Source organism: Protopterus annectens, chromosome 9.part0 (assembly GCF_019279795.1).
Source record: "Protopterus annectens isolate FY-2018-M chromosome 9.part0, PAN1.0, whole genome shotgun sequence".
Classification (NCBI taxonomy): domain Eukaryota; kingdom Metazoa; phylum Chordata; order Ceratodontiformes; family Protopteridae; genus Protopterus; species Protopterus annectens.
This window is the reverse complement of record NC_056743.1, coordinates 392027501-392055000: the sequence shown is the minus strand read 5'-3', so window position 1 is coordinate 392055000 and position 27500 is coordinate 392027501. Positions and strand designations below refer to the sequence as shown.

The 27500-nt window shown below is 36.5% G+C and overlaps 1 protein-coding gene across 2 annotated transcripts in view; it reads left to right on the top strand.

The window, feature by feature from the left end:
• PDGFD (platelet derived growth factor D) overlaps positions 1-27500 on the top strand; it is a 1391507-nt gene that overhangs the window by 1114725 nt on the left and 249282 nt on the right. For both annotated transcript variants that reach the window (XM_044082930.1, XM_044082931.1), the window contains one exon: positions 21882-21941. In XM_044082930.1, the coding sequence (XP_043938865.1) occupies positions 21882-21941 (60 nt within the window). The remainder of the gene's footprint in view (positions 1-21881; positions 21942-27500) is intronic.

Sequence of the window (27500 nt, the reverse complement as noted above, 5' to 3'; positions counted from 1 at the left end):
TTCTCTGGCTTCATTTGTTATATTGTTTTCTGGCTTAACTGTGTAATTAATCTGTTCAATGGACCAATAGCATAGCACAGCACAGCACATCTAATATGGACGAGTAGCAGGAGCAGCTTAAAGTCCATTGTGTTATTGATCCAAAAGGTGAAATTAGAATAGCAGGACAAACACTAAAATGTGCAAACATCGTATTGCTCTTCTGAATAAAGAGCAGTTGAGAGGTATGCTGCAACCCATTCCATTCCCAGTGTAATTTTATTTCTTTCATCCTGTCCCAAGCATTGTCTCTGCCTTCTGTCTGTGAACTGGAAGCAGCCAACAGTAAGTTGCAGACAATCAACTTACTTTTGTCTCTGCCACCATCTCTGCAAGTTCCTTTATGGAATACAGTTAGTGCTAATCCATGGAAGACACACAGTTCCATACATAGAAACAATACAGTGAACAGGAGCCAACAAATAAAATCAGACCACATATCAGCAGTGTGAAGTATACACGATAAATAATGTTTGAAATAACCAAAACTAAAAGACTGAGCCACAGAAACTCCAGACATTGATACTTCTTTTAAAAAAGTTTTGCTGCTCCCACATATTTGGAAAATATGGTAGCAAGTAAAATAAAGACAAAAATCAGAAGCCACTCACAAGGAGTCCAGTCAGGGCTGTGAGACAGAATATCGAAGTTTGAGCATGAAAAAAAAAAGCTGTTTGCAAGATAAATTCCTCTGTTACTTGAAATACTTCCTGCTTGACTCCTATTGTGTGATTTAGTGCATATATAAACACAAGCACACACAGGCACGCACACACACACACACACACACACACACACACACACACACACACACACACACACACACACACACACTATGCAGATAGCTTGAAATAGTTCAGAGGGTAGTGAGCTGCAAAAAGCTTGATAGCACACCTCTGTCTGTACCATGGCATACAGTTTGATGACCACTTACTTAGAGCTTCCAGCAAAATGAGGGCTTACAAAATGGGAAGAGAATTTAGGATAAGTATATTGTCTCAGGAGTAATTAGAAAAGCTGTTTGATGGCAATCCATTATAGCAAAAGTAAGTTGAAATGTAGAGTTTGCCTGTGGCTGAAGTTACTGTGAATCTGAGGAGAAAAAGCTTAGCTATAAGAGTATGGAATAAATAAAAGAAGGAGGAAAAATGGGAAGTATTCTTACAGAAGTAACAGTAGTGCTACACTGTGAAACACTGCTGCCTGCAGTTTATTGTAATTTAGCTATCTTAGGGATTTACCAGTGTGTGCAAACACTGAGATGAAAAAAACAAGTTCATAGTCAAAACATTAATTTTGCACTATAATTTCAGAGCTGCCAGAGTAACACGTGGGATGTGTGGAAAGGAAGAGAGAACAAAAAGACTGGATGATAAATAAAATATAACAACAGAGCCCTCATTTCTTAAAGAGAAACATAGAACTCAAAAGGGAATTTCTGCAACCTATTCACTTCAATTTACATAGTAAGCTAATATGATCTATCTATCTATCTATCTATCTATCTATCTATCTATCTATCTATCTATCTGTCTGTCTGTCTGTCTATCTATCTATCTATCTATCTATCTATCTATCTATCTGTCTGTCTGTCTATCTATCTATATATCTATCTATCTATCTATCTATCTATCTATCTATCTATCTATCTATCTATCTATCTATCTATCTATCTATCTATCTATCTATCTGTCTGTCTGTCTGTCTAGCTATCTATCTATCTATCTATCTATCTATCTATCTATCTGTCTGTCTATCTATCTATCTATCTATCTATCTATCTATCTATCTATCTATCTCTATCTATCTTTGTCTGCCTATCTATCTATCTATCTATCTATCTATCTATCTATCTATCTCTCTGTCTATCTAGCTATCTCTCTATCTATCTTTGTCTATCTATCTATCTATCTATCTATCTATCTATCTATCTATCTATCTATCTCTCTATCTATCTTTGTCTGTCTATCTATCTATCTATCTATCTATCTATCTATCTATCTGTCTATCTATCTATCTTTGTCTGTCTAACTATCTATCTATCTATCTATCTATCTATCTATCTATCTATCTGTGTATTTAGATGATAATAAAAGTACTGTTTTGGAATTATCATCTTACACTGTTTAATATCCATATTAATCTACATGCATTGATAGCTGAGGACATGCAGTTTACAGAAACTGTTCATTAAATGTTTTATTTAGAAAATTGACTGACATTTTGGGTCTCAAACAGGAGACACCACTGCCAGCTGTGAGGAAGGTGCAGATACAGTGAAAAGGAATTCATTCTCAGCAGGTGTTTTCCCAAGTTGGCAGTAAAAGTAGGTATGTGCTGCAACAACACCTGCACCACCTTCATGAAATATGTCTGAGATGATGTTAGGTATGTGTAGTCATTTCCCCAATAACTCTAAAGAAAAAATAAAGCAAAATTCTCAGCTGATACATGGAGAACTCAGCCTGGAAGACAAAGCAAAGAAATATGCTACTAAGACATTTACAAACCTCTGTTGTGCATGTAAATCACAGCTCTAATACACAGTGACATGTCGTTAGTAATCCAGTCATGTGAGATTCTGCTGAGATATGAATATGTTTTTCAACTGTTTCATCTCACTGGCATAGGATAAGCAGAAGTGACTTATGCTCTGAAACATGTCTTCTGTGTCTCAGTCATCTTGGTACTATAACCTTCAGGTTAATGAAATTAGAGGCAAATACTTCAGGGTACGAAAAATTCTCTTCCTCTGGTAAGCAGATAAGTTGAAATAGCACTGAAACATAAGTTTGTATCTGAAAGAATTTGGCTTACTGACTTAACTGCATTATTAAAGAGCTAAATGTTATTGTACATTGCAAGACTATAAACATTTCCAATTTCTGAAGTATTTATGCATCTTGATGTCTGGAAGTTGACAACAGAAGATTTATGATTGCCATTTTGCAGGTGCATGTGCAAGGAAATATTTATTTATTTATTTATATTTATCCATTATTGATATTTGAGTACCATAACGTCCAAGTAGGTAGAGGCCCATTTTCAGTGGAGGCCTGGGGAGAAAAGCTCCAAATTATTACAGAACATTTTAAGAACAATAATTTTATGATTTCTTTGGACAATTTTCAAGAAGAAGAGGTACTTTGTGTTTGTGTATGTATGTGTGCATATGTATGCTCGCGCGAATGTGTGTGTGTGTGTGTGTGTGTGTGTGTGTGTGTGTGTGTGTGTGTGTGCGTGCGTGTGTGTGTGTGTGTGTGTGTGTGTGTGTGTGTGTGTGTGTGTGTGTGTGTGTGTGTGCGCGTGTGTGTGAGTATCTATGCATCATGCATGTACCAGCTTGGGGTACTATATATAGATATATATATATATATATATATATATATATATATATATATATATATATATATATATATATATATATATATATTATATATATATATATCTATATATATATATATATATATATATATATATATATCAAAGAATTATAGGTGTATGTAAAAGAAACAGTTTTTAGAGGTGCATTTTCATGATCTGCACAATTCAGTACCTGAAATGTTAGCCTTTAAGGGTGCAGTAAACAGCTTAAATAGCCCTTTCTACATATTGAAGGTAGAGAATGTAGCTGGAAAAAATCCCTTCAGTATAGGCCTTGTGGTGTAAAACACAGCTTGTAAGTGTGGAACAGGACCTGAGTTGCAAAAACTGCTGATGGCATGCATTTATCTGTGAGAAAGAAGGGGAGTGGTAAAGTCTGGCTGTAAGTACATAAAATGTAGCTTTGGAGAAGAGTGAATAAATGTTTCAGTTGGATACATGCCATATGATTAAGAGGTTTGCTAGAGTCAAGCTGGCCTTAGGCTAATTAGCAAGAAAGTTAATAAAGTCAAGTAGCCATTGAGTTCAGAGTGACCTGCCAGGAAGGTTTGTGTCAGCCTTACATGCAGAATGGAATTACTGCAAGAACAGGAAGAAAAAACATCAGTGGTAGCAGAAACATGACAAAGAGTTCAATAAGTAGTCATGTGGCAAACCACAAATGGGATAATCTGAGCAGACAATGTGATAATAGAAATGATGCATACACAAGACAACCGACAGTTGTCTTACCAATAAATGACACAAAACAGAAAACAATAGCTGTGCCATTTAGGCATGGGCCAGATTCCAAAATGAATTGCAAGTAGGCTGACATGCTATGCCAAGCAGAATGCCTAATTCTAAAAGATAGGGCTCTGAAAGCCCACATTCAGCATAGGTTAATGCAGAGCAGACTGCCACATTGTTATACTAAATTCCAAAACAGGAACTAGGCTTGCTAATGTTACCAAAGTCATTGTTGGTAAAAGGCTAATGAAAAGGAGAATCCCATTAAAGTCAATAGACTTTTTTATGAAGCTTCAACTCCATCACTAAGTTGGACTAAATAGTGCAGACAGAGCCTGAAGGAAAGCTAGACTACCAATAGTTCCTTATTCCACCTACAGGTTGAGTTGTAGTATAGGTATCAGTACTTGGGGTAGGGTGGACTTAACTCGTGGAGCTATAATTTTAAAAATAGATTTAAATCCCTGGTGGGCTAATGGGGTCACATGCCTGTCTCACTTCTTGGATGTAGTGAATGCAAGCATGATGGCTATACTGAACATCATAACTGCATTCACCAATTTGGCCTGCAGATGACACTGTTTTCCTGGACAGCCTCTTGGCTATATAGCGCCATCTCTGTGTTGGCCATGGTATTTCAGGCCCTGCCTGCAGTACCAGGTCTGAGATACAGACAGAGCTGCTGCATCTGAGAACTTCAGTTAGAGTTAGTGGCCTTACCATGTCCCCAGTGAAGCTTGTACTATGCTATGAATAGATAAAAGATTCATTAACGTATAATATTATAAAGTCTTTTTACCTTGTATGGCATAGCAAGAGTCCATTCAATTCCATATTTTGGAATTGTGGGGTATTAAACTGTGAAATCCCTGATACAATGTCATCCCAGGAGGCAGGGTGGATTGCATAGTTCAGTGCAGTGAGAGTAGATGGCTTCTGCCATCCTGCTCTCCCTGTATCGGGCATTTGAAATCTGCTAGAGATGTAGTCGAGTTAGCTAAAACTATGGATGCAGTGATGTGAAAGGATATTTGAAAGGAAAAAATAGCAGTGCAGAGACAGCTAAAACAATGAAATAAATCAGGTGCATTCAGGATAGCAGAAGGGAACAAAAATATACCAAAATAAAAAACACAGATACTGCAGACAAAACTAGAAACAAATGTTATCCTACAAATGTGATAAAAATACACAAGTGGGGAAGTCAGCACATGCTTGCATTTGAAAAACGTCTGGAGAGGAAATGTCAAACGCAAAGACAACATCTAACTGTACAGTACAGGCCTTCTGAATGAGGACAGAAGAAACTAACTCATAACTCAGACTGGTGGCCTGGTCTTGTTTTTTTTTTTTTTTTGTAGGATTAGAGGATTCCAGAAATAGCGTTTCATCCACTGGTGATCAATGCATCATTAATCCCCATTATCTTTTTATTTCCTGTTCTCCTTTTTCCAGTTCTTCCAGTATACAGTGATATGCAGTACTTTTCCTGCAGAACTGTAAGTTGTAAAACAGAATGCAGCTGCTTATACGGGCTTCATCCTCTTTTCCGTTCTTGTGGCTGAATGAACAGCATATGCACACCTTGCCCTAGTTTTGAGATCAGTATCTTGTTATTTTTATCAGATGCATAAATGTGCATGAAGGCAGAGAGTGAGCTTGTTCCTGCTATATGTTAAATTATAATAAAATGGTAATCTTCACATTTATACAGATGTGTAAAGTTTTCACAGTATATATATATATATATATATATATATATATATATATATATATATATATATACATATATATTCAAAAAATTACTGAGTATTACTGAGTAAGCAGCTTTCAGAAAGAAACTTAAAGAATTCTTCTTCTTTCGGCTTTTTCCCGGTTAGGGGTCGCCACAGTGGATCACCTTGTCCACACATTGAATGGCAGTGGAGTTTTACAGTGTCAAGTTGCCAGCCCGGCGCCCAACCTTCCACAGAAGGCACACTCACACGCATACCTAGGGCCAATTTAGAGTGTCCAATCCACCTGCAGCATGTCTTTGGGATGTGGGAGGAAACCCACACAACCACAGGGAGGACATGCAGACTCCGATCAGAAGGCACCCCAGTCGAGGATCGAACCGGAGAACCTCTTGCTGTGAGGCGGCAATGCTAACCACTGCACCACTGTGGCCGCCCAAAAGAAACTTAAAGAATAATCGATGGAAAGTTATAAATGCCAATGTTTCACAAACCAGGCTAAACTATATTCATTTTGTACTACCATCACACTTATTACATAACACCATTGGCAGACAAATGTTCTGTACTTCTACACAAATTTAAAAAATGTATGCAAAGTCTGCACCCATTGTGCCTTCTCTTGCTCATTAAATTTACTTGACATTCGTTCTCTAACATAAATTGTTACCTGACTTTTTTTTCTTATTTTCATCTCATTGTATGCATGTCCTGATTTTTACAAATACTTATTATATTTCAGATTGGAATGTTTTCGACCCCACATGTCCTGCTCCTCAGCTAATTATTTATTTATTTTGGTATTATTCTGCTGTGTTTCTGTCTTCCAAACCAAAGGGTAAAAAAGGTTATTCAGACAAACTACTCAGTAAAACTCCATGACCCAGCTAACCTAGATGTAGTGGAGGCCCATGGAATATAAGGAGGTAAGCCATTATGAACATACCAGTATTTTTACTACATCCATCCAAAACCCCTTCCCATTTTTGAATATGAGGTCAGGGTGTCACTTCAGCAGTGATAGTCATCTAGAGGCAAAGTTCACACTGCTGGGTGGGTAGCCTTGCCCCGGCAGTTTTTCCATACTTACATGCACACTCACACCTATAACCAGTTTGGAGTGTTCAGGCCACTTACTGCATGTGTTTGGAATGTAGGTGGAAAGCAGAGTACCAGGAAGAAACTCACGCAAATACAGTAAGGACATTCGGATTCCACACAGAAGGTACCCCAGCAAAAATCGAACCTCTTGCTGTGCTTTGCTGCACCACTGTGCATTTCAGCTACATGGCTTCTGAATAACCATCACTTTTTTATAGTTTACGTCTTTACTGGTATCTTCAAGCCAATAAATCCAAACACCACTAGCTATGGACATGCATATTTCACCCTTTTTTTGAATTCACCTTGACAATGTATGTAGATTTTTGGGTATACTTTGAAAGAGCATAAACCAGACCAGGTGTCCATAAACATTAAAGTGTTTACAAAATATCCCAAGTAATATCCATTTGCAGGTCTAATTTAATTTAAATTTATGCCTCAACCAGCTCTACTCCTGTACCCCTGTGCTAAAGTATAGTTGAAGGTAACAAATCATTGCAGTATATTTCTTCATACACTTAACCCTGTGTGTGCTGTGTACTTTCAGATATTTCTTTTTTAACATATGGCTTCTTACTTGTGTCAAATGATATAATATATTTAGAGAACCGTGGTATTTCTTTTGCAGCTGTTGTAGTTGTATGGTATCTTTTATAGTAATTATCAATATATGTAAATATTGTTGTTTCTAGTCCATGTGCCTTCTTCTTCTTCTTCTTCTTTCAGCTTTTTCCCGGTTAGGGGTCGCCACAGCGGATCACCTTGTCCGCACATTGAATGGCAGTGGAGTTTTACGGTGTCGAGTTGCCAGCCCGGCGCCCAACCTTCCACAGAAGGCACACTCACACGCACACCTAGGGCCAATTTAGAGTATCCAATCCACCTGCAGCATGTCTTTGGGATGTGGGAGGAAACCGGAGCACCCAGAGGAAACCCACGCAACCACAGGGAGGACATGCAGACTCCGCACAGAAGGCACCCCAGCCGAGGATCGAACCGGAGAACCTCTTGCTGTGAGGCGGCAATGCTAACCACTGCACCACCATGGCCGCCCTTTCTAGTCCATGTGCCTAAATACCCTTTTATTTTTCAGATAACTAGTGGTTATGTGTACTTTATGTTTGGGTACTTCACTGCTGGCCCGTGTGATGTTTAAGAAGAGAAGGGTCCTTAGATCAGTACACTAGCTCAGCTAACAAAAACAAAAATTAAAGAAATAAAACTGTAAATATGTAATATTTATATTCTATTTCTGTGTGTGTGTGTGTGTGTGTGTGTGTGTGTGTGTGTGTGTGTGTATATATATATATATATATATATATATATATATATATATATACACACACACACACACACACACACACACACACACATATATATTTATATACATATATTTATATATTTATATATGTGGACTGCAATGCATCATTACATTTGAATTGTTATATATCATCTGTAGATTAGAGTATAATCAAGCAGAATGAAAAACAGAGAATAATGAATGCATAACAAAATACAAGAATGTGAAAGTCCAGCTAATAATGTAACTTACACTCCTTTGACAGTATGTATGATATTGCATATAACTCAAATAGTTTGTCCTGATATCTAGTACTTTGTCTATGATTGCCACTAGGCTTGGGTCATCGAAAAGGGTTACTGGGCCAGTTCATCTACCAGGTTAATCATTGCAATAACTAACTTTATAAATAAAATAACAATTACAAGTAAGGAAATGCAGTTTAAACTTCACTCAGTGCCAGATTATGGTCAAATGTGGCCATATGCAGGGTAGTGGGCAAGGTCCATTCCTCTTATCATATATATATCTAATTACTTTGCGGTCTTTCCCCAACTACAGTAAAATGCTGTTTAGATGTCTCAGTATGCATATTATTTTCTTTTCTACTTTTACAATGATCACAGAGATTTTGTTTTAATGTATTTATTTATGTATTTATTCATTCATCCTTTGTTGACTGGGTTAATCCCATTAGTTTATCAGTCTTTTTCAGGGTTGACCCAAGGTAGTATTTATACTACTAGGGGAAATTTGGCCAGGGCATCAGGAAACTTCCCCTGGAAGTGGATCAGTATTATTCAGGTGATAGTTCTGCTGTTTCTTGGGGTAAGATGGCAGATACAAATAATATTTGAAGTTCTAGCCAGTGAAATAATTAATTTTAAGGATCAAGAATTATTTTACATAAACCGTGGAAAACATATTCAGTTGGGGAAAGATTAAAACTAAGAAAATAAAAATTGTAATTGTTTCCTAATGGTGCAGGAGGGCCCCTACAGCAGCAAGGAGTAAAGGGAAACAGCAGCATGGAGGTAGAGAGAAAATCTATGGAGAGTTTTAAGGTGGAAAGTAAGAATTTTGAGAAAGTTTTGTTCAGTACAGAGCTTCAGAATGGAAATAAATATTCTGTTGTGGTGAGTGTAACAAATTAGCTGCATTTTGCTGTTTTCATGGAGAAGGAAGTAAAAGACTCAGTTGAAGTGGAGCAGATAACAGGGCTGGTGTCAGGAGGGCGTGCAGATGATGTTCTGTTAAAAATAATGGATCAGGATTATTCAGGTGACAGTTCTACTGTTTCTTGGAGTAAGATAGCAGATAACTTTTTAGAAGTGATGAGGCTAGTAATGCGGAAAAGGAACCAGGTGATATGACAGAACAGAATGCAGCATATACATCTTATACAGCAGTGACAGGAAATCAAAGACAAAAGCAGAAATAAACTGAGAAGGTGTCTGGATTTATGGCACCAGATAATGCAGTAACTAAAATGAATGCAATAGTAATAGTAGGCAAAAAAGTAGGGCAGCAGAAAACTGTAAGTAAAATTTGTTTTTTAAAAAGAATAGAAGACCAACTGTGAGAATAAGAACAAAAAAATGACACTATAATAGATACTATGTATGGGACAATTTGGTAACTGTTATGGGTTTTAAAGATCAAGAAATGTGGTCTTTTATACATATCAGGACAGAGAATTTTTGTGACAACACCTGAAACTGATGGACTAAGGATGAAATGTCTGAAACTGGGTAACAAAACAAAATGTTAATTTATTCTTGAAACAATTATCTGTTTTTTGGTAGTAACATAAATGCTAAAAAAGTGTTATTTTTCCAGTTTAGAACTATTGAACTGGAAGGAGTCAATTTTAAAAAAATTCATGCAGGGTCTGTGGGGAATTGTTGACAATATTGTGAAAATTAAGAGATGAGAGAAACTTATGGAATGCAGGGTGGAAGTTAGAAGCTGTTTTGAAATAGGGAAAAAAAAGCATGGTGAAACACGTTCCAAGGGTTGTTTTTGTGGCTGGTCATAGAGGGTCAGGCTAAATGATGTCTCTTTTGTGGGGACTTTTATAATTTATTTAATGAGTGTGACAAGGTACAATGTGATCAATGTGTGGAAAAAGGACATACAACATGAAGATGTGTGCCTGAATGCAGATTGCATAAAGAAGTGACACTTTTGGATGGCTTGTCAAGAGTGAACAATAAATAATGAAAAAGAAGGGGAAAGGGAAGAAAACATACACAAGGAAGGTCAACAGGAGGCTGGGGGAGAGGTTGAAATAGGTGAAGAAGAAAAAGATATGGAATGGAAAAATCAGGAGAGAGAGAGAGAGTGCATGCAGGAAGGGGTGTAAGTCCATAATGCTGGAGACGAATCCTCTATGTTGAAAGTAACAAAACTTAAAATGCTGATCCATGTTGTTTTTCCCAGGGCAGGTAAACACTTGCCCAATGTGGGGAATAATGCCCTTTTTCCCACTGTACTGTGATTCCAGAACTGATATATATATTTAGTTGGGGGGGGGGGGTTCAGATAGTACGATTAGTTGTAGTGTCGTTTTGGGCAAGTGTTTACTTGCCCAGGGAAAAACAATGCGGATTAGCATTTTAAGTTTAGTTATTATCTTCTTGGCAAATTCATCTTCAGTGTTATTATGGACTTTCTGTAATGTAAAGTAGATCTGCAGGAAAACAGGGAAGGAGAAGGGATTGAAACTAATAATTTTTTAAAGTTCTAGCCAGTGAAAAAAAATTATTTTAAGGATCAAGGATTATTTCTACATAAACCATGGAAAATGTATTCAATTGGGGAAAGATTAAAAATAAGAAAATAAAAATTGTAATTGTTTTCCCTAAACTGAAAAAGAAGGAACTGCAACAACTTTAGAGTACTGTATATATAAAACTTAGGAAGTGAACATTGTTAGGGAGTGGCTGTGTTATGTAAAAAAAAAAAACAGTGTAAATATTAGATATAATGTTGGTAAGGATGGGAAGGTTAACTGTTGTGGATGTGGGGTGGAGAGTATATGTTTATAGAATTATAGCATTATATCTATATATAACTAGCAAGGAATTTAGAAATTGTTTCATCAGATATTTGATTATGGTGTGGTTAACATGAAAAAATATAATTGTAGGGGGCTTTAATTGTGATTTAAGGGGAAAATGTAAAAAGAAAGAGAAATATAAAAAAATCGAGGAAGTGATATAATGTAGTAAATTAACTGTGTAGAACAAAAGTCTATGGACTGATAGTATGGGGAACTTAGATCTGAAATTGATTATTTTGCATTATCAGAAGGTTTGGAGATACCAGAGGGTAATAAAGTTGTGACAGATTCCTCAGATCATTTAGCAATATCGTTAGAGGTAATAGAAGAAAGGGGTATATTAAAATAGGAAAGGGAATAAAAAGAATAAATGAGAGACCGTGGGATAAAATTGGAGAGTTGGAAGCATTGTAGTCATGGGAGGATCATATAATCATGAAAGACTTCTATAAAACTGGTCTGAATGGTGGATTTAATTTACATAAAAGTGTAAAAAGTATTTTTCCATGACAGGATGATGTGAGAAAGGAAGACAAAACAAAGTATGAGAAAATGTGGAGAAATATGTTAAAGAATTTAAAGAATAATACAAGAAAGTACTGATATGGAAAAAGAAATATATATATATAAAAGAAATCAAGAAAAATAAGGCATTAATATTTTAGCAGAAATACTATTTACAAAGAATAAGGGAGGAAGTAGCAGCCTATCTGGATGAAATAGTTAAGGATGATATTAGTATAATGAGGGAAATTAGATATGTAAAAGGAGATTTAAAAATAACATATTGTAGTACAGCACATGGAAAATGTGTATAAGAGTAATAAGAAGGAAAATAGAAGGGAATGCACAAAAAAAATCCAGACCAGGTTAAGGAAAATTTTGAAAAGAAATTAATATTAATGAATTGGATAAAATATTTAATAAAATAAGGGATGATTCATTATCAGGCTTAGATGGTATAGGGCATGAAATTAATGGACTGTCAAAGAGTATTTTGTAAATATACGGAATGAATAGTTGAAGGAAGAGTTTGTTTATAAAGAGTTATGTAGTGGTGTAGTAAGATTTATGTGGAAGAATAATAATAAGAGTGGAATAAAACAGTAGAGATCTATCACACTAAATAGCACAGATTACAAATGTTTTTATGAGCATAATACAGAACAGAAGGAAGAATGAAGGGTATCATGGAATAAAGTATACATGGTATAAAAGAGGAGTCTATGACAATGGATCGAATAGCTAAAATATCAAATGGCTGTAACACTGAAAATGCCATTCATATAAATCCATTTTCTGAGATCACGGTACAGTGAAAATTGAGAAATTTGTCCTTTCCTCATTTAGTGCGATCTCGGAGTTGGTATATATATATATATATATATATATATATATATATATATATATATATATATATATATATATATATTTACTGAGGGGGTGGGAGGCACAGCCTCCCACAAAATGGATTTCTATGAATGGCATTTTTGGTGTTGCAACCATTCGATATTTTAGCTATTTGATCTATTGTCATATAACCTGAGGGAGAAGGGATGTCAGGAATTGTTATTGGTTTTGAGAGAAATTGTGGATGATATTGTAGCAAAAGGGAGGATGTAAAACTAATGGTAGGTGATATTAGCAACACTACTGATGCAGTAGGACATGATGCTTTGTGGGATGCTATGGAAAAGTATGGAATAGGTAATAGAATTAGCCGAGTGTGTATTTCAGCATATCTAAATAATAGAATGAGAATGTTAGTGAATGAGTTGCTAAGTAAAGGAATATGCATGAAGTGTGGTATAAAACAAAGATGTCCTGTGAGTGGAATATAGTTTGCACTTTTAATGAATACAATGGTGAATGAAATAGGTTATAAAATGAAATATGCTAGCTATGTGATGCAAAAGGAGGTGGTGATTCCACTAGTTTTGTCATATGCAGATAATAGGTATAGTTGCTAAGAGCAAAATATGGATGAGGGAAGTGTTGGCTTGTCTGAATTGATGTTTAAAGGAAAGGGGAGTGACCTTGAATAAAGATAAAAGTAATGATTTGGGTGATGTGAAAATTGTGGGGGTGTATTTTTCATTGAAAGAGGTGTTTTTGCTAGGGATACAATTTAGAAACATTATGTAGTTATGATGCAATTGATGTGTTTCATAAAGTAAATGAAAGCAATATGTCTTTTGTGGTGGATGCATAGATTACCAAGGAAGAATATGAGAAATTAATAGTGAGAAAGTTTAAATTTAAGTATAAATAATTTTGGGAGATAATGAGAATAAGAAAACAATAAAAGTCTATGTAAATAAAAAAATTAATAATTATCAAGAAAAAAAATTAGTGACATGGAAAATGAAAATAGATGCTATAGAGAAATATAGAAAAATGTTATATAATAATGTGATTAAAATATTATTATGAAAATCCATGGGTTAATTTACCAGAAGAAGTGATTAAAGCCGTTAAGTCAGGAAAATGTGGCATACCAAGAAAGTAGGATCTTTAAATAAGTAAATAAAATACCATGAGGAAAACCGAAGCATCACATTAACTTAGGTTAACATCAAAAGCTAAGGATAATTATAAATCCTTTTTTAGCTACATCAACAAACTAAGAACTAACAGCCAACATTGCTCAGATCTTATTTGGGGGAGATGGGGTTCATACAGGAGATAAACCCTGACAACAATTTTGACAACGATAACAATAGTGGTCTGGTACTTAATGTTATTAGCAATAATAACTGTGATTTTATCATTTATAACTACAGCCAGGTCCGAGTTGTCACCAGGTGGGCCGAGTTATTATCCAAGGGCTTTAATTTTGTTCCTATTAAGGAAGGGACGCTCACTGACTCTATTATACAACTTAAATTATTTACAAGTAAACTTAATTTGTCTTTACATTTTCACGATAACAATACTATTGCTGGCCATTTGGATACACGTAGGCCTAGTATTTTTTTACCCCCATCACACCCCCTAGTACAGCTGTTTGAGAATCTATGTGAAGCTGATATCAGGAACTTATTAGCGAAGAAATATAAAAAACTTGGTCAAGCTAACTTGGACTGTGATGAGAGAAAACTATTAAGTGAAATTTTAGAGCATCGTGACATAAGAATAATGAAACCTGATAAAGGTGGGAGCATGGCAATTATGAATGTGGTTGATTATAACAGCAGGATGATGGAACTTCTGTATAGTGATGTCTATCTTGAGGTCTCACAAAATGAGATTAATATAGCATATCGTATATTGACCTGGAATTGGAACAGCTGTTATTAAATGGGCAAATTATCTTAGAAACCCATAATTATATGCTTATAAGCCATCCTAAAATACCCACAATTGTTGGCATACCAAAAATTCATAAATCCTTAGAAAACCCACCATTAAGACCAATTGTGGATGCAAAAGCCACAAAAACTTATAGTATTGCTAAGTTCATTGACAATATGACCAAAAACATTCTAGATTCATGTAGTCTTATGATGAGGGACTCATGGGACTTTCTTACTAAAGTTAAACAGGACATGTTTTTTGATAGTAACATATTAGTCACTATTGATGTTTGTGATCTCTTTTCAGTTATTCCACATCAAATTGGCCTTAAAAATGGTTTTATAACTATTTATGTGCCAATTCAACACTTAATCATAACACCATTCTGACTTTACGAACATGTATGGAAATAATATTAAAGAATAATTTTGTGACCTTTGAAAGGCATCTTTTTAAGCAAAAACAGGGTGTTGCAATGGGTGCGTGCTGTGCTCCAGTGTTTGCCAACATTGTCTTGGCACAATGGGAGGACCTGTTTGTTACCAACTCGGAATTTAGGACTTCATGGGTATTGTATGGGCAATACCTAGATGATATAGTCCTGTTCTGGAAAGATAGTGAGGACTTTACCTATATTAATGGAACTACATGTTTTCTTAAGTTTACTATGAATAGCAATGTAGAACTGATTAATTACTTAGATGTTACCATCAAGAAAGACTTTGAAAACAATTGTTTTGTTTCACAACTATATAGGAAACCTACCTATTCAAATTCACTATTGCATTATACAAGCGCACACCCATTGCACCAGAAAAAAGCCCTAGTTAAGGGCCAATATGTAAGACTGGCCAGAATGGTGTCTGACTTTGTGGATTTTCTTAGTGAATGTGAAACATTAAAAAACATGTTTTGTAAGAGGGGGTACCCTGAAACCTTTGTCATATATATTTTTAATGAAGTTAAGACTAAAAGACTGAATGGTAATTTTCTTGCACTACTAGGACAGGTGTCCACCAAAAGTCATAATGACTGTAAACCTTTAAATTTTGGATGGGTGCTTACTCTTACTTACACATCCAATTTTTATGACATTAAAAACATTATTTCCAAATATTGGAAAATATTTGATGTTGACCCTGAATTATCAGGGAAATTTGGTATTGAACTGCAAGTGGTTTACAAAAGAGACACTTCCCTTAAAGGACTGTTTGAAAGGCAAAAATTTGACATCCACAATGGTGGTACCTTTAAGTGTGGGAGGTGTGCCCAATGCCCTTATGTTATGGACAGAGAAAAAATCAAGCTCAAAAACTTTGGATATATTTCCAGTTCAAAAAGGATGTACTGTTACACTAAAGGGGTTGTGTATTTGGCCTTGTGTAGATTCTGTGTAAGTTTCTATGTAGGTAAAACTAAGAATACCCTAAGGTTAAGGATTTATCAACATTTATATGATATCAGGAATAAAAATGAAAAGAATGCATTATATAAACATTTGGTTAGTAAACCTACCCATTCCTTCCTGTTCTTTATTTTGGAACAGGTAGAGCTGGGACCTCGTGGGGGACCCTTGAATGAGTATTTGGAATTTGTAGAACTCAAATGGCAAATTAGGCTTGATGCTTATCATGCTCCTGGGTTAAATGATAGAATTTCTTTATCTTTTCTGTTGAAATTAAAATCTATGTTTTTTATTTAGTTATATATATTGTTTAGGGATGTTTTAAACTGTTTATATGTATTATTGGTTTATATTTGGCTTGGATTAAGTATTTGCAGCCTTGTTAATGGGGGAAATTATGTCAGTTTATTTGTGATTGGGTAAGCAATGTATTTAAATAGGTGCTAATTTCAGTATTTTGTATTTTGTATTCTGAAGAAGTCATCTACCAGACGAAAGCGCTTAATACTGCTGTGTTTGCTTGCACTGTTTTATCTTGGATGAATATTGTCTGTGTTTTTTGGATTTGGAGTTTTCTGCTTATAAAGGATTTACCACCTACCAAGCGTCGCTTTTGTCTTGCAACAGCTGCCTTTTATTTTTCATTGTTTGTAAGACTCTATCTGTTTTCCTTGTCAGATCTTATTTGTAATGGCATCAACTGCTCTGATCAATTCACTGTGGTGGTGGTGCTGCGGTAGCATTGTCGCCTCACAGTAAGATGTTGTCTTCTGTGTAGAGACATGCATGAATGGGTGTACCTTCGTTGAAGGTTGTGCATCAGGGCCGTCAACTCGGCATGTAAAAGTCTACTGCCAATCATTAGCGGACCGGAGTTCCGCTAAGGTGACCCCTAACCGGGAAAATCCAAAAGACACAAACAAACAAATTTATTTTTGACAATTCCTTGATATTAACCTTCATTTGAGGGTAAATTGCTTTGCTGTTTAAGTATTTTTTTTAAGTGCATGTTTTATTATTTGTGTTTGTGGAGCATTATTATTACTATCACAATAGTCTCATTACACAGAGGATGACAGATGAGTGTCTTCATTTCTTGATCTGATTTTATATTCATTTTAACACTGTATCTGCTTTAGCTAAGGTCTTTAAGTCTATAGTAGTGATTCCAGCATATAACTGCACTGCATTTTTGCTGTTCAAGTGATGTGACTTTTGCTGTTAAGCACAAGTTTCATTCTTATGCACTGAGTATATGTCATGCTACTTCAGGACTAGTCTATTGAGACAAGGCCAGTCAGCTCAGAGCTTAGGGTATTTCCCTGCCATGAACTCTGTTATTGTTATGTTTTTTAAACCCAGTGTCATCTGTTGCTGTCTGTCCAGTATGATAATTTGACAACATTAATTCCCTGCCTCATCGTTTATTGGCTGTTGACAATAAGCTCGTATCATTTTGCAAACTACTCACCAGTCTAAAAGACTTTTGATAAAATTGCTTAATATTCAGTGTACTGATAATGCTTGCACTGATTTTAGTATCAGATTAGTGAGTTTTTTTTTACTGCAATTAGCTTACTGGTTCTTGCTAGTGGCTGTTTTTATTGAAATTTAAATACTCAATAGCAAGTCCACCCCAACATTATTCTAAAACCAAACTCCAAGCAGTTATAGTTACCCTGCCCCAAGAATCATTCCTGTCTATATCATGAACCAGCACTTCCCCACAACTTCTCTAGCCAACCTGGTTGAAATGGGTATCTTGAGACAGTGTAAGAATTGTCTCATGCTGACTCATGATCATCTGTTATTCAAACAGCATAATGCAGTGTGTGAGAGATGCACATATTAATATCCTTGGTGGTAAAAATCTCATACGGAGTAAACTCAGACACAACAATTATTAGCAGTACATCACACATGACTCCACTCCAAGGCGATCACAAAATACATAATCCATCATGTGTTGAGGTTCTAAAAATTAATTGCCTAAACCTCAAAGACTTGCAAAATACAACACAGACATAAAACACACTCAGCATATTAAACCTACTTCCTCATATAGCACAAGGAGCCCCAAAGTCACAGATGCTGAACCTGTAAGGCAGCATCAACCCAACCAAACATTCTTGTTGTAGGTGAATCCATTGTAAGCCATGCAGATGTGCTTCTTACCAGGCTGAACAAGGAAAGAGTGACCATTAGTTGCTTGTCTGGTGCCAAGATTCATCAGATCACACATGCACTAAAGTCCTTGAACAACAAGTACCATTATGGCTTTGTCATAGTTCGTGCTGATGTCAATGACTTTAGGTGTACCTCCCTGGACTGTATAAAGACAGATATAGTGGAGGTCTCAGACTGTGAGTCCAAAGTAGGTATGAGCTTAACATTGAACAGCATTCTATCTTCTTCAAGGATGATGCCATGATATGAGCAAAAAAGAATTGACTTCAATAATTGGCTTAGTTTTGGATGTCAATCAAAGGGGGTCCAATATTTGTCAACCTGGGAGGATACAATCGACAGACCATGCTGCTTCAAAATTATGGTCTGCATCTTCCCCTCCTAGGGTTTTGATTATTGGCAAATACGTTGTCTACCCTCATTGTGCCTTTTTTATACAAAGCCAACCTGATAAACCTACCAAATTAACAAAACACGCAAATGAAAATATAAATGTGTTACTGATCAATATTAGGAGCCTGAACAAGAAACGCCACTCACTATAAGCCCTTCTCACCCTGGAGAATACTGACTTCAATGTAGTGACTGATACATGGTTTAAAATAGTGAGGAGCACTACAGCTGTGCAGGGCTATAATGCCTTCCACACTTTTAGACCAGCTGCTGTGCAGGAGGGGAAAAATATGGAGATGTCTCAATCTACATCCAGATGAGACTGACATCAAAGCTGATAAGGCAGCATGATGCACTAGAGTTTCTTTATGTATAAACAATGATCAGAAAGGTCCCGTACCATTTATTATCTAGCTATAGAACTTAGCAAAAGAAATCAATAACAATTATCTACAGGAACTAGAATCACTGAGCATTAAACCCAATACCATTTTCCTAGGAGATCTAAACTATCCATCTATAGAATGGAAAACCTACTCCACCAGTAATGCACAAGTGCAGAAATTCCTGGACTTTGTCAATGCAAATGCCCTGGAATAATCAGTCAGAGTACCCATTGGGATGGGAATAACCTCTTGGATTTTGTCCTTACTAATATGGGAGCATCTTGCACCATGCCTTGCGCATCTTCTTCACTTGATAAGTCTGACCATAAAGCAGTCTCCTTCAAAATAAAACTAAAATAAGAGATCCCTTCCTCCTAATGTACCTTTAGAAATTTTTTTTAAGGCAAAACACCTAAGATAATGTAGCATAACTATCTAACAATGGATGATACCTTAGACGTGGACCATTACGCTGCCTGAAAAGCTTGCACAAGGAGAAGCATCAGAACCATGTGACTGCATAACTAGGAAGAAAGAGTCAAATACTTAAATCACTGAGGAACTGACATGCAAAGCCTTGTCTCCCTGTTTCAACTGTTTTATTTGTGTCACTGAATGTTATGAAAAAAAGTTTGACAGTCAGTGTATATTTTAAAGCCCTGGATGAGTACTGTATTGTATTGTAGAAGGGCTATCTGAATATCTTTGGACGTTAAACAACATTCACTTTTATTGTATTTGTGGAAGTCTTAACTACACAGCATACTTATAAATTTGACTTTTGTGAAACAAACATAGGCCCAGTGATTAAATCTCTTTGCAGGAATAATTTCTACAACCAGGTTTGGCAGTTTATATTATATGTTTTTAATATAAAGAGCATTTAAATTTCCCTCACCAATCATTCGCTCAGGTTATCTGCAGATAATCCACCTATGATACTAATGCAGGGTGATGTCATCCATGAAGGTCAACAGATTTACGTGACTGCATCCTCTCCAGTTATCCTTTGAATGTCTCACTATTTCAGTTTTTACTTTACTATTAATATGTGATAGGTAAATGATACTGATGGTATACAGTGCTGGATTCTCCATTTCATTTCCTGGCAGGTGAGCCTTCGGCAAGTAGTGTGCATGTCCTTCCTGCGTCCATGTTATTTTCAATCTTATTCTACATCTTAAAGACAAGCATGTAGTTGAATTAGTGATGGTCCACACTACCCTTCAGTGTGTGTGTGTGTGTGTGTGTGTGTGTGTGTGTGTGTGTGTGTGTGTGTGTGCGTGCGTGTGTGTGTGTGTGTGTGTGTGTGTGTGTGTGTGTGTGTGTGTATGTGTGTGTGTGTGTATATGTGTGTGTGTATGTGTGTGTGTGCGTGTGTGTGTGCATGCGTGTGTGTGTGTGTTTGTTTGTGTGTGTGTGTGTGTGTGTGTGTGTGTGTGTGTGTGTGTGTGTGTATGGGTTTGTGTGTGTGTCTGTGTATGTGTGTCTAATATATGCATGTGTGTATGTGTGTGTTTGTGTGCGGGCATGTGTGCATGTGAGCATGTGTTTGTGTGTGTGTGTATGCAGGTGTGAATATGTACATGCATGAGTGTGTGCGTACATACGTGTGAAAGTAAGTGTGTGTGTGTGTATGTATGTGTATGTACAAAAGTGTGTGTGCGCGCGCTCGCGTGCGAGTGTATGCCTGTGTGTATATGTACACAAGTGCGTGCATGAGTGTGCGTGCGCACATGCGTGCATATTTACATGGAGAACCTGGTACCACTTGTGCCCACTGTTTTCCAAGATACTTTTCGCTGTCATGTAACTGCTGAAGTATGACTTCAAACCAAACCCAGCATTTTCTTTGTGTCATACAGATTATCTATCAAATCATTCCAGTCGTACTTTATGTGAACCATTTCCAAGTTACACTGGAAAACCTGCACAACATTCTTCACTAGGCCATTCTTTGTTCATCACTATCTACAAAAATGTGTAGTAATCAACAGCACATGGTACATTTGGACTGTATGCAACTCAACCCCTAAAAGGAAATCAATACAAAATCATGTTCTCTTACAGTATCACTTACTGCCTGTGAGCCAGCTGGCAGTGCTTGTTTATCTTTGTGTGACTTCACTGCTGTACACAATAGCATGTCATACTCTGAATAACAACACAGTTGAACATAGATAAATGTCAGAATTCTCATTCAATTTCTCCTAGAAGGTATTTCCATTCAGTCAGGCATAAGCCCCTTTATTGTTACTAATGAGGAATACAGCAAGCCCTATATGACTTATTTCAGTTGTTTTAGTGGCTCTAATACAGTGTACAGTATGCATTCTGCAACTTCTAGTGCAGAGTGAATATTGCTTCTGGGATGGAATAAAGTTCATTTAGAGCAAATATGGTCAGACGTCTCTTGTCTCTGTATATGATTGTTCTTGCATTGACCATAGCTATCTCTTCATTTTTGCCTTCCACTGTTTTTTATCACCATCTGGCTATCTATCTATCTTTCTTCCCAGAGTCTGGAAAGGATATTTTGGGGATTATGGCAGAGAAAAGGGACGTCAGTTTAACAACATTTTTAATGGTTTCAAGCAATTATTCTTACTGTACTAAAAGCTAATGATTTTTAATAATGCATTAAATATAGAGATACATATTTTAATGGAAAATACAGTTTTGGAACTTTGTTATTTTTTTATTTTTTTTTTTTACAAAAATTTGTAAAAACTCATGGATATATTAAACAACTGTAACATAATATTTCAAGCACTTTTAAATTGAAGATCTGCAGATTGTGACCATGTGAATAAAAGCCTTCATTCTCACTCTCTCTCTCTCTCTTTTAACCATTTAGAGGGATTTCCATTCTGCAGCGTCAGAGACAAATTGGGAAGCAGTCACAAGCTCACTGTCAGTAAGTAATTTCTTTTCACCTCCATGGCAATCGGAAATAGTTAAAAGTGATGGATGTGCAGCTATATGCAGAGAGCAGGAACACAGCACTGCTGTATAGCCAAGAATGTCTAATAGGTTTCTGTGTTTGATGAGGATAGATATTCTTTGTGTGCTTTCGATTTTAAACTGAAATGGTTCTTTTCACACACAGGTTGTTAAGAATGCAATCAATCTTTGTAATAGCAATCTTCAGTCAAATTTAAAGAACTGCATACATTTAGCTATCTGCTTCTTCTCTATCAGTAACCCTGCAGATTCTTGGCATTTGCAGAATAAACTACCTCCAGGTAATATACAGAATTTTAGATAGCAGAAGGCCCGCTGTGTTTCATAATAATTTAATGAATAGATACAGATGTGGGCTTCATTAAGCCTGCATTTCTGTGCAATAAATGAGGATATGTAAAGGAAATTAATTATACAAAGCCCTAACTTAAAAAAAAACGATGACACTAATAGTGTACTTTGGTCACCTACACATAATTCAGTATTTACCACAATTTATTAGCAGGTAGGTCTCATATTCTTCCTTACTGATTGCATGTCTGTAGAAAAGAACGTGAGTCAAATCCAATTCATAACAAACTGTTTTTCTTCTCTTGCTACCTTATTTGTGGGCTTGGTCTGTAAACTGAACCTGTCTGTGGTCCATTCATTTTTGTTTTTGTTTTTTTTTTTTTTGTATCTTTAACTTATATTTTTACTAATAAATGCAGATAGCATTTTCATTAAAGTGAGAGTAATTATTTGGGGAATTAATTGTAGTGCATGAAGTGAGTATAGCTTAATTCTTTTATATGCTTAATTGGTGCTGAGACAGTATGTTGAGATATTGTTCCTGATTAATTAGTAAATCGATAACATACATAAAATCATAACAGATGTGTTGACAATATGCATAGAGTATGAATAAAACTAAAATATTTACAGTCTGAAACAATGTGCAAGATACACTGATTTATTATACCGTTATGTAATATTACAAACACTCAGTTTTCATCGGGAATATCAATAAGTGGGTACTGTAAGACCACACACATACACACACACACACACACACACACACACACACACACACACACACACGCACATGCAGTCACAAGCAACTGAATTGCACTGCTGGGATAAATTTCAGATATCATGGACGTCAGGCCTGCTTTATGATACCACTGCCCAGCCTACTGCATACACTTTCCTGATCCCTACCACATCACTGTCTGTCCTACTAGAGTGGCTTACAAGAAGAGAGAAGATTAAGGATTTTGGCTGCTACCTTACAATCCCCAATGTGACAGCTGTGTCCACATCCTTGATCTCCGCATATGTTACCTTTGTAGTCCTATCAGCTCACAAAAAGGTTTTCTTCCAAACTGCTGAGTTCTTGCAAGTAGTATATTTCAAGACTGAGGGTATGGTGGCAAACGTTATATATCATGAGGGTGTGCCTGTAAAATACTTTGTCTCCCATTATTTATTTATTTATTTATTTTTTATTCTGTATGACAGAAAACTAGGTGAGGGAATTTGTGGTAGTGAATGTGGGCTGCAGTAAGTTTACCATTACTAAAATAAAATTGTTGTGAATATTAGCTTTGACTAAAATCTTAACCAACATCTGCAATATTAAAATGAATGTGCTTATATTTTTACATCATTTTTGTCACTCTCTATTTGTTAAACATGTTTCTGAGTAGTGTCTCACATTCTTACTAGAAGTGGGAAGAGTTAGTTATTTGCTATTTTGTATTAAACTTTCATGCAGATTAGATGACCATGGTTTTGGTTGGATGTTCCTACTTTAGAAAGGCTTTTGTACTCATTCTCATGCAGATTCCTGGAGATGATTATAGTATTGCTGGATGCAGGGTATTTAGCTTCCTGCAGTTGTACGGCGGGGACTTTGCCTTCATAAGAAAAAAGGTTTATGTGTTTCTCAGTTGTCCAAGAGAACATTTGCCAACACACGTAGAACCAATAGGTTATTTGTTGTTGTATAACCATTAAAATCTCACATAATCCAAAGCAAAAAATGTTCACCCAGTATTTCTTTCTTCTGCATTGATATTCTGTGGTTCTTTTAAGCCAACAACTTATTTCTCCCTCAGTTTGCTCCTCCTTTCATTGTTCAATTAATGCCAGACGTTGCTTTATAAAAGGCATTCAGCACATAACCACAGAGCAAGGAAATTGAACAGGAAAGTAAATGGTTAAAAATGTTTATTTATTTATTTATACCTTGTAGTCTAGACTACTGGCCTCGTATCAGAGGAAACCCAATTTGGTATTTCTACTACTAGACGAGAATTGTCAAGCACATCAGAAAGCTTTCCCATCTATTTTCAACATGTGCTGTGGAATCCTTTACATCCATCTGAGCTATGACCGACTGAAGCAGATGTCACCTTGGTTTAATGTCTCAGGTGAAGGATGATACACTCAGGAGTGCAGCACCCCCTAGGGGAATACAGCCCACAGCCGTCTGGTCTTCCAGCACCAAAGGTGTGACTGAGTACCTGTTGAACCACAACCTATAGTCAATCTGATAATATCCTTTCAGCCTTCACATTGTGCTAAACGTTTACTAGTATTTCTCTTTGCATCTAAAATCTGTCTTCTCACATATTGTTACTTTGAGCTTCCTTAAAGATTCTGTCTTACCTTTCCTCTTCTTCATTCCTTATCTGAGTTGGGTTATACTTAACTTCTTTAGACTTTTTTTAACCTAGGGGCATTACTTCACATCACTGTATAATGAATCTATGCATATGATGTTTCAAATGCTCCAGAACTGGTAGGTACTCTCTACATCTTTGTGTCATCTACAGAAGCTCTTTCCTTATTTTCCCTTCTAAAATATGAACCACTCAGATATGAAATAGGATAAGTCCCACTACTCAGTCCTTTAGTATCTCGTGGCTGTCTCCAGATTCTTTCTTTATAGGAACATAGGAGCTTGTGACCATTTACACCAGGGCAGTATTCACCCTTAAATTGTACCTCTGTTTTCAAGGAGGGCTAGGCCATCAAGTCAGGATTGAATATGTGAGTACCCCTGCAATCGTGCAGTTCCTGTTTGAAGAAAGATAATCTATAACTCTACTTGATTTGCAGTTGAAGTCTATTCCAGAGGTGGGAAAGAATTGTGCAATGAACCTCTCTTTCTGCCATGTTTTATTTATTTAATGATGAAGACTTATATCCCTGGTTTAGTATGTGTGGGGCTATATGATTTATGGAAAGACAAGAGATTCAAGAGAAGTAAGTCCCTAATGGCATGGAAGGCAAGGCAAACCACAGATCTTCACTCAGGAGTCTGTAAGATAGTTTAAAAAGGGGCAGTGCTTCTGGTCTTTTAGAAGCTTGTGGTTTATAAGACAGTGATCGTCTTAGTTAAGAACCACTGGGGTCTTTCTAGTTACTTGATATGTCTACTGAGTTACATCTCAAAGGGGAGTTATATTTAATAATTGGCCTAATTAGTGCTGAATATATATAATATAATATAAGGGGGCAATGAACTCATTAGTACTGAATGATATATTTTGGAAATTACCTGCTCTGGGTAGAGTAACTGTCTGGCCAGTGTTTTTACCTGATGATCAAAAGAGATGGAATTATCAACCCAAGCTGCAAGGTCTTTAACAACGTTTTTATTTTGGAGGCTATGGTATATGTTAGAAAGATTGGTTGTCTACCGAATGTGAAAATATTTCGCTTTTTAGCATATAATTTGAACCCATTTTGCTACACCAGGTATTTAAAACTAACATCAAATGCAAAAATGCTAAGTCCTATAAAACCTCTTTAGAGTGAGATCCTGAAGTGCACAAATGGCTGGAAATAACTAAGGAGTGCTATTCTAAGGACACCTTCATATATATATATATATATATATATATGGTTCTATCTGACTACGTCGACAAGTCAGAATGCCGACAGCGAGAACACCGACGCCAGAAGATCGAAAACGGAGAAGACCGACGGATCAAAACCCCGACGCTGAGAACATCGACATGGGAAAAGGCTGTGGATGTATGCGGTAGTGACGGACGTTAGGGTGCGAGTAAGGTAAGTGTGCGACTGTGATAGTTTGTGGGTTGGGGCGGGTTAAGTGAGTTAGGGTTAGGGCGCGGGCTAGGTAAGTGTGCGACTGTGATAGTTTGTGGGTTAGGGGCGGGTTAAGTGAGTTAGGGTTAGGGCTCGGGTTAGGTGAGTGTGCGATAGTGGCGGACCTTAGGGTTAGGGTTTGGGTTAAGGTTGTAGGTAGTTGTGTATGTGAGGTTTAGTGTTGGTTTGTAAGGATTTTGGTGTGCTTGTGTTGTGTGTGTGCTTTTTGGACCGGGGATTTGTTTTGTTTGTTGCTTGTCGGGATTATGGTGTGTCGGGCATGTGAGGTTTCGTGTTTGTGAAATGTCGGTTATGTGGTGTCGGTGATTTCGTTTTCGGCGTTTTGACTTGTCGACGTTGTAAGATAGATCCATATATATATATATATATATATATATATATATATATATATATATATGTATGAAAAACAAATTACTGCAGATAAAGAACTTTAGGCCTATAGTTAATTGATTAATAAAGGAAACTGCAAAGATGATGGCATGTGGTTTGTTGCCATTTTTATTTATGTTTTCCCAGGACTCATAGTTGCATGATACCTTGTGACCTTGGATGGATAATAATAAAATGGGCAAAAAGTACAGAGCATTTTTTTTTGTGTAATCATTGCCTATTCTAGGGTCATAGATCACTGCTTATAACATTATATCTGAGTTCCTTAAATGTCAGTGGCAAAAAATGTGTAAATTACTCTAGAAATCTGGAGTAGTTGCCAGATGAGTGACTGCATAAATACATATATACATAACTGTTACCACTGAAACAAGAGTCAGCTGCTCTGGTCAATTTAGTCTGCCCAGATTGAGTGCTTAGCTTTCTAAACCCTCCTTCCACTGTCTCCTTCCACTTGCTTCTGGTTCTACATTAGGGGTCTATATCAAATGCTCGAAGAGATGTTACAGCAAATGCCTCTTCATCGACAAATACGCAGTGAATGCACAAAACCCTGGGAAAGAAATCGCTTGGCCATCTCTGTAAGTTTGCCATTTCCCCCACTGTAATGTGATCTCGGAGTTGGCATATTTAGTTAGGGGGGTGTGGGAGGCACAACCCCCCACATTGGGGGGTGCCCTCCACTTTGTTATGTTTGTAATGATGTGTTCATGTTTTGCGGCAAACAATCTCTTTCCTAGGGATTTTTTTTGTGTGCATTCGCCGTGTATATGTCGATGAAGAATCATTCACCGCAGTGCCTCCTCAGTGATATGATATAGACCCATATATTAGTCCCATGTCATCTTGATAGTTTAAGTAGATTTGCTGTGTGCCACTCATTTCAGGAGTTAATTTCACCTTCTACAGCTCTTCATGCATATTTCAGTCATCAGAAGAAAACTAGAAAGTTTATTTAGTTAACCTAACTATTGTAACTAGCACTACAGAACTCACCACC